The sequence below is a fragment of the Amia ocellicauda genome, chromosome 5 (assembly GCF_036373705.1).
Source record: "Amia ocellicauda isolate fAmiCal2 chromosome 5, fAmiCal2.hap1, whole genome shotgun sequence".
In the NCBI taxonomy this organism is placed as follows: Eukaryota; Metazoa; Chordata; class Actinopteri; order Amiiformes; family Amiidae; genus Amia; species Amia ocellicauda.
In genome coordinates, this window is record NC_089854.1 from 1568622 (window position 1) to 1579756 (window position 11135).

Consider the following 11135-nt stretch of genomic DNA (forward strand, 5'->3'; position numbering starts at 1 on the left):
GAGCCACAGGGAGGCCTGTCCCTTTATAGTGCAGCATGTACACACACACGCACAATATAAGTACATTGATTCATGATCGGGAAGCAGGACGAGAATCCATAAAAGGACGTGGCACAGTGCAACTGGGGGTTAATTGCTCCTGTGATGCCACTGTCGCCTACACAGAATACAAAAGTGTGTTTGCGGGCCTTCTTGTTATTATTATTAATTATAATCTGTGCCAAGCTCATGCGTGTGTCCGACACCAAGGCAGTACAAAGAGCCACAGAGGCAGAGATGTGTGTAACCCAGCAGGGTGTGTTATTTAGAGAGGGGAAGTTCGGAGGGTGGGTTCTGCCAATCTGGAAACTCATTGCTGAGTAAACTGGCCCCGAGTCACGGGAGCTATGCTGGTCGTAGTGGGGGTTAGGGTGCACTAGGCAGAGGATGAGGAGGTGTCAGGTCCAGGGTAGGGGAGGCAGAGCTGGAGCAAGTGTGGGTCCGGGGTTGTGAGGCGGTCAATGGTTTTGCAGCCTGCAGGTTTCCCTGTTCCTGATAAATAAGAGCAGAGGTCAGGTCTGTGCACCAGGCTTGTTTACAGTACAATGACTCCCCTTGCCTCCTATTACCCTGCTGCTGACAGGCAGCGAGCAGCTCAGCCGTTCCTCCTCACCCTCCTCAGGTGAGGCTGATTAACGGCACCACACTGGTGCTGAACTGCACTGAACTGTCCAGGGTCCTGCACCGCTCTGGCTTTAATAACCCATCCTGCGCACGGTCACCCTGCGTGTTCCAGTCCTGACGCTGCGCCGTGATCGTCGTTGTTCCAGTGTCTGTCCGGGCTGAGTGTCAGTGTATCAGTGAGGCCATCCGATCCCTGTGAGTAGGGCGTTGATCCCCTGGCTGCTCTGATTAAGATAATGAATTAGGAGGCTTGGGTTGGCCCATACAGCACAGGGGCTATAAAGCCGACAGCTGATCGATGGCAAGCCGTGAAGGAGCCATCAGCCTGGAGAGACACACGGGCAACTTAATACCTCACATCTGTCACCACTGCTGCCAGCTCCAAATATCTCTCAGGGCCCTAATGAAGTGCACTTGAGTCATGCGCATAATCCAATACAGGCACAGAGATACTTTAAAAGCAGTTGATATACCCAGTGATGCACTTTTAAATAGCAAATAAAATGAAGAGAGATATAGAAGTTAAGGGCCATGGTGCTCAATGCATGTGTGATATTTTGAGTTATTATTATTATTATTATTATTATGATACCAACCTTATTTATGTGTTGATTTATTTATGTATGCATGTGATTTCACTTTTAAAACGTTATCCTCAGCCCCCAAAAATGTGCCTTTAACTTTTAACATTGTCAGGAGTGTGCTGTTAGCATTAATTATAAACACACATCTGAAACATGAATAAAGTAATGTAATCTGTGCAAAATGTGGCTCTTGCATTACAAAACTGAAGTCTGGCAGAGCTGTGATGTCTATGCAGTTTTGTAGCACTTTCCTTGAGATGTTGTTTGTCCCAATGCACAGCACAGAGTCTGCTAAAGGTTGGGTCTGTGTTCGGGTTCCCTATAATTACCTTCCTTCATCTGGCTGGAACCAGATCTCCGTCTCTGTTGAGAGAAGATCAAAAGAGCATCACAGCACACTAAATGAGGTGCGAGATCTTATGAAGGGAGGGGGGTGGGGAGGGTGTGTGCAAGAGGGGTGGGGGCGGAGGGGATTGGAGGTGTTAAATAAAGGGACTGCTTGCCCCCCTGCTCTCAGAAGTCATAGAAGCGCAGAGAGAGAGAGAGTGTGTGTGTGTGAGAGAGGCAGAGACAAACAGAGAGAGCGAGTGACAGAGGAAGATAAAGAGAGGGACAGACACAGAGAGAGAGAGAAACTCAACAGGGAGCTGTCCACTTCAGCACATCAGACCCGAACATCCCAGCAGAGACGGCAGGAGATCCCCGGCGCCTCTCCTTTGCTGCTGCAATAATGAGACAAGTTCTGTTGCTCTCTGTCCTCCTGGTTCTGCTGACCGGCTCCAGATGTGCGGTGATCACCGGGGTAAGTCTCTCTACACTGATGATAATGTGCACCTGTCTCAGACATCCATGCCCGGCTTTGGGGTTGTCAGCTGATTTTTCTGAAGAAGCACTTGAATGAAATGTACAAACTTGTGTGATGGAACTTTTAATATGTATGTATGTGTGTTGGTGTGTGTGCATGTATGTGTGTATTATATGTATCCATATTATGCTCTCTTTACTTTAGTTGGTTTCTTCAGTAGGTGTGATACTCTCCCAGTTTTCCCTACAAACTCAGTGTTGTTGTTTAGCTTCAGAGAGTGTTATCAGCCGGTGGGTTGACTCCCCCTGTCAATGGTTTCATTGTACACTACTCGCTCATCACTGGTCACAGCTCTGTGTGCCAGGGATTCACCTGGCTGTCTGTGTGTGTAACTGTGCTCCCTGGTAGAGGGCAGTGTTTAATTAGTAATTACTTTAACAACTTTGTAAACAGTGCACAAGAATGAGAGCTGCCGGAGACTCACAGTGAGTGGTTCAGACACAGAGGTGCCCAGTGTTGGATCTGTAACTGACTGGGAAGTTCTCACTGTGAGCTGAGAGCTACAGTGTCAGTATAAAACATAAGAAAGCTCAAAACATGAGCCCAAGTAAGGATGCACATTGTAACTTTCTTTGGTCTTTTTTACATATATAATTTTTCTGTTTAATGATGAATGCATGCCATGTGACCCGGTGACTGGAGGTAGTAACGGGGGGAAGGGCGGGGGGTGCGATAGGCCAGCCTGAGACAGCGAGCTGTAATTTGGAAAGGGTTTAGGTCAGATGCCAGTTCACAGTTGACCCCTGACACCAGTTCAGATCTGAAGCAGAAACACATATCAGCGATGGTCATTGTCCACCCAGGTTCTCTACGTTTTTGCCAGTTCTGCTCGTGGCGCCAATGTGCCGCTATGGGTCCACTGCAACCCCTGCATCAGGATCATACAATAGACAGTTAGACTTGTGCAGCAGTGGCAACCTACAGACCTCTGTCCCGCCACAAACGAGAGCTGTGGACTCGCTGAGTAGATGACTGCAGTCCCAGCAGGGTTTATTTCTGTGGATGTGGATGTCAGTACAGTTAATTACTCATTGTATTTCTCTCTACAGAATATTGTCTGATAAAAGTAATCCATTATCTCTACGATTGTCAAAAGGGTCTGCTTTTAGCTTTGCCTCCTTTTGAACTGATTAGATGTAATCAGACCTCATTCATAACACACAAACACACACACGCACACACACGCACACTCACACATGCACAGACACACAGAGACTCACACACAGGATCACTGTGCAGTAAGACCCTCCTTGTTTGTTTTCTTGTTTTAATATTTATTTACCCTCTCACTAACCTCCTCCCTCTTTCTCTACCTCCCTTCCTACCTGCCTCCTTATCACTTTCCCTCTTCCCCTCTCCCTCTTTCTCTCCCTTCCTTGCTCCCTCCCTCTCTGAGCCCAGGCGTGTGAAAGAGATGTCCAGTGTGGGTTGGGAACGTGCTGTGCAGTCAGCCTGTGGCTCCGGGGTCTGCGCATGTGCACGCCCCGCGGGAGGGAGGGCGATGAGTGCCACCCGTTCAGCCACAAGGTAGGCCTACCTGAAAACACACACCTCTACAGTGCTCTGTAGACCAGCTAAGGCTTACAAGGCAGAGTGGTCAACAAGTCCACACATAATTGGCTGCCAGCGATTCACTGCCCAAGAGCCTTGATTCAGAGCACCTAGGGCACCAGGGTGACACCTTCCGACCAGACAGACGTGAAACTCTGCAGTGTATTACCTACATGGGCATAAATATAAAATAAAAAAGTCACACGGACAGGAAAAGCTGACAATATGCACCAATAAACCAGAATAATATATCAAATGAAGCACAGTGAGATCACAGTTGTTTATTAGTTTGGCTCTCATAAAGGCTAGTGTTGTGAATTCATATTTGTGTTTAGGCTGGGGGGGAAATGTGGAGAGGAATGAAGAATGCACAATGGTGGCTGTAAAGGCTCTTGTAGCTCAGAGAGGTGTGGGGGTCACAGGCGGCGCAGTGTGACAGGATGACACCACATACAATGGGCTCTACAGTGTTGCACACTGTGCTGGAGATTGAATAGAAGAAAAGCGAGTATTAATTAAAGCCATATTTCTGCAGAAAACCAGACTCTTCTGAGGCAGTGGCTTAAAGTATTTATTTCCTGACAGACGGCTTATGTGAGGGCAGCAGTGTTATATTTCTTTCAAAGTGCTAAGTGGCCAGGGTGAGCAGAAGGGTTGATCCTGCTTTCTCCACGTCCCGTATCAGGCTGCGGCTGTCAAAGTGAAAAATCTGTATTTCTGTGTGAACAAAAAGGCTTGTATCAGCACTGATCTCTGGAGCCGGTTCAGGAAAGCTGTTGATAACAAGATATCGATCTCGCCCTCCAGCAGTGTGAGTTCCCCAGGGTAATACATCACTTCCCCGGCCGTCTCTCTCTACTCTAGAGATTAGTGTAGTGGTGACGGACGGCACTGTACAGGACTCACTGGTGGGTTTCCCTGGTGTGGCTTGGGCCGACCCCCTCAATAGGGACCGGATTAGGAGGCTTTGATTAAACTCCTTAAGACCGAAGAGATGGACCCAGTTTGCAGTCACCGGGGCTGTAAGGGAATCAGGAGGGTAAGCTGTCTGGCACCCTACTATATGTGTAGAAAATCTCTTAACTGTCTAGAGCCAGGCGATCCTGATCTGTTTTATTAGTAAAACCTCTTTAAAAAAAAAAAAAAAATTACAACTAAATTGGAGCGCATGTTTTGGCTCGTGGTCCTTTACGTTTCTTTTTAAGTATAATTAAAACAGAGGGTGTTAGTTCTCATGTGTGTCCACAAGGTTGTGCTGCTGGCCATGTTATATCGTTACTGATATAATATAAACATCTCCTCTGTGTGTCCCACTGCAGGTGCCTTTCTCTGGAAAAAGGCAACACCACACGTGCCCCTGCCTGCCTCACCTGGTCTGCAGCAGGTTGATAGACAACAAATACCGGTGTACTGACGACTTCAAAAACATAGACTATTAATGAGCATGGAGCAGGGACCCTGAGAACGAGGGAGGAGGAGACCAGGAGAAGATGAGAGCAAGAGAATGAGAGGGAAATATGCTTGTGTATTAAAGGTGGTGAAGAGAGGGGGGTGGGAGAGGTCTCAACACAAAAGCAAACAATGTTTTTCCTTTTCTTTCCACTTCATCTTCATCAAGACACAATCGAGACACTCAGATGATGCAGTAAGGACTGAAACACACAGAGCCGACATCGCCTGGTCTCTGTTTCACCGCATTGTTGATGCGCCTGTCCTTCAGGGCTTTACCTCTGTTTTTTGAACAGCTGCCTGTATTTGTTGGATGTATTCATGCTATCGCAACCCGAACCTCCACTGGATTTATTTACACATTTACAGCAAGAGACACAGAGAAACTGTCTCAAGCCAGTGTTGTGAAGTCCCCTCCTGAACACAATCAATATTCCCTGAAAGCTCATTTATTTAACTGGTATGTTTAAATTAAATGAGTGTTCCTGTACCACATTATCAATATAAATTAATCATTTGTTTCCTCCAACCCTGCAATAACTGTTAATTTCATGTATGTAGTGCTACATATTTCATCTTTTACAATTTTGTTTTTTCTAGCTGCAAATAAGTTCATTTTTTCAATTAAATACAATCAGGAAACACAATGGTATCAGATTAGCCTGGCTATAAATGTACCTGTGTGTTGTCCCAGGCCACTGATAAGAGTGTGATGGTTTTAACTCTCTTGCTCTCTGAAACCCAAGGTGGTGAACGTGTGTGTGGAGAGGAGCTGCCCGTGCTGCTTCACTACGAAGACAAGAAGCAAAACGTCTGCATTCGAAAATAAATCTGTACCTTAAGAGAATTGCTAAGATTACTATTTTATTTATTTACTGAGAACCACTGAGTACAAGAAAAGAATAAACCTGGGAGCACCTTTGTTATTAACTGTACAGATGTTTGCAAATAAATATTGACCTGAATACACCGTCACATTGCTGTGCAATTTTACTTCACTGCTGGTTGTGGTTAAGTATAGAGTTCAGTTTTTTCAGTCTGGGGTTCAGCAATTCAGTAATAAGTAAACAGTAAGTGTTATTGTACTGTGGAAAATGTTCTCCAATCCTCCCCACCTTTGTTCTGGTATATCAGGAAAATCTAAATAATGAGGGATATCTCTCTGTCATTGCTTGTTCCCCTTCTCAATGTTTTGCTTCTGATAGCCCCTGTTTCAAAGCAAGCAACAGCATTGCATGGCACATAGGCCATGCAGCCCCTAATGGATTGTCAAACACTGCCAGAGCCGATTAATGACCCGACCTTGTCACTCTTGCTGCCGTCACAACAGGACTCCGATATCTCCGCAATTCTGTTTGGTTCCTCTTGCACCAGTTCCTGTTGTTACTAAATTGTAATATTAAAAAAATAAATACATTAAAAAGCACACTTGCTCACCTGCTTGGTGTATTGAGTGTATTTGCCTCTTCACCCCAGACCATCCAGACCGGCACAGCCACGGTCATGACACATCAAACAGTGTGCCGACAACAGAATCAAGTCCCAGCAACGGCCAGAGGGTCCTGTGTATCAACCCTGGCATTCGCTTTGCCTGCGCACACATCTTATCACATGGCCTCCAGGAGCACGGGGCCCTGCAGAGCTTTCAGATCCGTTCCAAACCTGTGCTGGACGGGACTGATTGGATTCATGCCCCAGATAAGCTGCGGTCGGTTTTGTTTTCAGTGGAACATCACTATCGGAGGGGTGAGAAGGTGAAGGCCATTGGGGGATATAAAAGGGAGCCGGGTGCAGGTGGGCAGCACAGTTGGATCCAGCAGCCAGAGGCAGACGTTGGAGAATCGAGTGGCTGACAGACAACAGGATGAAGTGGGCAGTTGTGTTGCTGGGCCTGGTGGCCCTGTCCGAGTGCATCACCAAGTGAGTACAGAGGAAGAGTGCGGCTGGGAAAATGAGCCGCACGGATACCCGCTGCAGAGAGGGGACATGTGGGACATACACAGAGACACACAGACACAAAGACACACAGAGACACACACATAGACTCGCTGCAGAGAGGGGACATGTGGGACATACACAGAGACACACAGAGACAAACACAGAGAGACAGACACATATACACAGACACACACACACACACAGTCCCGCTGTAGATATCATACATGTGGGACACACACACACACACACACAGACATACAGACATACTCAGAGACACAGATACAGGTGGGAAGGAACAGGCTTATACACAGAAGAGTAGGGCACTGAAATATTGTAGGGAAAATTGACAACTTTTATATCCCAGTCCTCAGCATTTCAGGTAGTTTATATACTATATTTAAAATGACTGTGTGTGTGTGTAGATATATAGAGTGATGGTTTAGAGAATATAGAGTCCCAAAGCACTGGGAGATAAAGAGCTGCTGCTGTGGCCCCACAGGGTGCCTCTGATTAAGGGGAAGTCCATGAGGCAGGCGCTGATGGAAAAGGGCCTCCTGGAGGAATTCCTGCAGAAGTATCCCTCTGACCCGGCTGCCAAGTACTCCCTGTACAGCAGCGCCTCCAACCTGCCGATGTACAACTACATGGATGTAAGTGTGTGCACCACACTGACAGACAGACACACGCAGGGGGGCTGCTGAGGCAGAGATGTTCCGTATGTTTCTCTTGACCTGTACTGAGCAAAGCAGCAATGGACAATTTTAACATTACTGATGGCGTCAGGAATGGGTCGGGGATCATGTTTAATGTGCATCGAGGTCGACTCCGCTGTGATAAGATACGTACACATGTTTTTTTTTTTTTTTTTTTTTACAATCCCACTTTTTAAAATTATTTATTAATGTATTTATTTACAGTTACTTACGGAATTTTAAAGTATTACGTAAGTGCAGTAATACAATCTGTACAAAATACAATCAGCGCACATCCTTGCACAATGAGTGAACACTTTGAATCAGTTTGTAGTCGGGGAGCTCTAGGAAGTCTAGGATGTAACTGGCAGCAAGTTTTCCAAAAACATGTTGAATTTCCATTTGATTGCACGACCGGTATGATTGATTTAGTCACATACTCATTTTATTTTTGCAGATTGAATACGTTGCTGTCATCTCCATCGGAACCCCCCCACAGTCTTTCAAGGTTCTCCCTGACACCGGCTCTGCCAACCTGTGGGTGCCCTCCATCTACTGCAACAGCTACGCCTGCTGTAAGTCCTGACTGCCGCTTCATACGACACCGTTTATGGAATATGGTGCCAACCGTCAGAGCACCGTGACTGATACTCCTCCTCTGCTTTTGTCTTGTATTTATTTTATTTTTAGCTAACCATCAGAAATTCAACCCTGGCCAGTCCTCCACCTTCCGCTCCCTCAACACTCCCGTGTCCATCGCCTATGGCACCGGCAGCATGACTGGCTTCCTGGGCTATGACACCGTCAATGTAAGCAACTAAACTATTCCATTTGATCAGGCATTATTATGCCCCAGCTGTCTGTGTTTTGAACATCTCCTGACAGTATCTTCTCCTATGTATTTATAGGACTTGTATCAGTCAGGATCTTCACCCTGTGCTCTAAACGGCATGGCGCTTGTACACAACTACTTTTAGGGATCCACACCCCATGTGTGCAGGAGGCTGAGGGCCTCTTTGATGTGCATCGTTTCTGAGAACCATTTTGTGGGTGTCATGGGTTCTGTCCGTCATAGCTGCTGACAGACAGAACAAAAGTGTCAGTGTCTGCACCTCTTCAGCCTCCTCCTGTTTGTCTTCGCAGATTGGAAGCATCATCGACACGAACCAGATGTTTGGCCTGAGCGAGACCGAGCCGGGCAGTTTCCTGTACTACAGCCCCTTCGATGGCATCATGGGTCTGGCCTACCCCAGCATCTCTGCTTCTCAGTCCACCCCTGTGTTTGACAATATGATGAACGAGGGGCTGGTGCCACAGGACCTCTTCTCCATCTACTTGACCCGGTGAGTCATGGAAGTGTGTGAAAACAGGAACGTAGCAATGTGAGGGAGGTTTAGTGATGTCACACTTGCAAGGGTAAATGACGAGTGGTTATCTGATCACATTCAAAGGCTAGAAACTTGTCAGGTTTCATCTTGTCATTTGATATCTTTGTGACTGTTGCCTGCATCTTGTTTTTATCTAGTGGTGGTGCTCAGGGCAGTGTTGTGACTTTCGGAGGATTTGATTCTGCTTACTATACTGGACAGATCAACTGGATCCCAGTCACGAGACAGGGCTACTGGCAGATTTCCATTCAGAAGTAAGTGAATCCTCTGACGTTTACATTTTTACACACCATTTACTAGATTATCTATTTACAACTTCACGCGTGGCACAAGATCCTGATGGCCTTTCTAATTGGTGTTGGTGCCGGTCTGCTGGAAGCCCACTGAGTCCTGTTCTCGTTCTCCCTCTGCAGTGTCATGGTCAATGGGCAGGTGGTGGCCTGTGCCCAGGGCTGCCAGGGCATTGTAGATTCTGGAACCTCCCTGATCGCTGGGCCTCAGTCCGACATCACCATCATCCAGCAACAGATTGGTGCCACCATGACCAGCAACAGCCAGGTACACCAGCCTCCAAATGCACCTCTGTGACTTCATGCTTGTTGGAGTGGATTGCCCACTGATATACTGAAGGGGTAGTTGGACAGGGCTGCTGCACTGCAGGGTTGTGGAATGGCTTTCTGCAAGGATGATAGCTCTCCAGAAACATTGTCTTTTTCTTTATATAAAGACATGGTTTAGGAGTTTTATACACAAGTTTTATTCTAATATGAAGTTTTATCTTTTTCCAAATGCTACCTTTATTCTAATCGTACCCTTCCTGAAATAAACGCTGACGATGATGCTGGTCCATTTCTGACCCCTTACCCTCCATGTCTTCCACAGTACTCCATCAACTGCCAGAACATGGGCAACATGCCTGAGGTTGTCTTCACCATCAATGGCATTCAGTACACTCTGCCTCCCTCCGCCTACGTCAGACAGGTATGGTGTTTCCCAATGGGGCATTAGAATTTTAGTCAACCGATTCAATCAATTCACTGATGCCAGCGGGGAGGCCTCAAGTTTGGCTTCCCCCAGCATGCTGTACTTTTCCAGTTAGTAAGGCTTCCTCACTGAATTTGTGTTCCTTGTGATTTGCAGCTGAACGGCGCTTGCTCCAGTGGCTTCCAGTCCATGAACTTGGGTGGTCTCTGGATCCTGGGAGATGTCTTCATCAGGGAGTACTTTGCCATCTTTGACAGAGGCAACAACATGGTGGGGCTGGCCCAGGCCATCTGAAGTGGACTTCCTTTTCCTGGGGAACGCGTCTCCTGAGTGCAACAATATCCTGTCCCATTCTGGGATCACCGAGAGCTGGGGGACTTGCTCCTCCTCTGTCTGCATTTTTTTACACTTCAGAGATTCTAGTGTAAAAAATCTTAACAACACCACAACCACCAACCCCATTTGAGGAGTGTCTCTGGAATGTAAGGCCAACTTGTTGACAATTCAAATAGAGCAGATTGTCTCAAAATTACCCAATTTTTTTCTTACCACTATCCACTCTTTCTTCCCATCACCTTTCTGCAATAAAATGTAAAAATAAACCACTGATTCTTGTTTTCTTTGCTCTGACTGTGTGAAGGGTTTATCAGTTCACTCAATCAGAGTACAGACAGTGTTTCTGTAACAATCAAAATGACAGGGTTAGGTTTGTAATTAACATGCCCGGCATAGTGGTGTGGAGTCTGTCTCTGCAGGTGCCTCCATCAGAGCTCAGCCCTCATGCACTTTTGGAAAAGGGGCTTTGGAGACTGTTTAACCACAGCTGAGAAACGTGTATGAAAGTGTTTACGTTCAGTTTCCTTTCTCGGGAGAACTGTGCATCTCCAAAACCAAACCCCAAACATCAGTGCAGGCAGGAGATTAAATGTCTCTTTTAAAAAAAAAATTGGTCTTATAGTGCTTATTGCGAGCATTTTCCAAACTGACTGATCCATAGACAGTTATTATTACTGGGTCTGAA

The 11135-nt window shown here is 46.5% G+C and overlaps 2 protein-coding genes across 2 annotated transcripts; both read left to right on the forward strand.

Moving 5' to 3' along the window:
- Positions 1-1803: 1803 nt before the first annotated feature.
- On the forward strand, positions 1804-6075 carry prok1 (prokineticin 1). The gene is made up of 3 exons (XM_066705679.1): positions 1804-2049; positions 3514-3639; positions 4983-6075. The coding sequence occupies exons 1-3, from the start codon at positions 1978-1980 to the stop codon at positions 5100-5102; spliced, it is 318 nt and encodes a 105-aa protein (XP_066561776.1). The 5' UTR covers positions 1804-1977; the 3' UTR covers positions 5103-6075.
- Positions 6076-6909: 834 nt separating this feature from the next.
- Positions 6910-10716, forward strand: LOC136749148 (pepsin A). Its single transcript, XM_066703137.1, has 9 exons — positions 6910-7032; positions 7550-7700; positions 8200-8317; positions 8433-8551; positions 8886-9085; positions 9268-9384; positions 9544-9688; positions 10013-10111; positions 10271-10716. The coding sequence occupies exons 1-9, from the start codon at positions 6977-6979 to the stop codon at positions 10406-10408; spliced, it is 1143 nt and encodes a 380-aa protein (XP_066559234.1). The 5' UTR covers positions 6910-6976; the 3' UTR covers positions 10409-10716.
- The last annotated feature ends 419 nt before the right edge of the window (positions 10717-11135 follow it).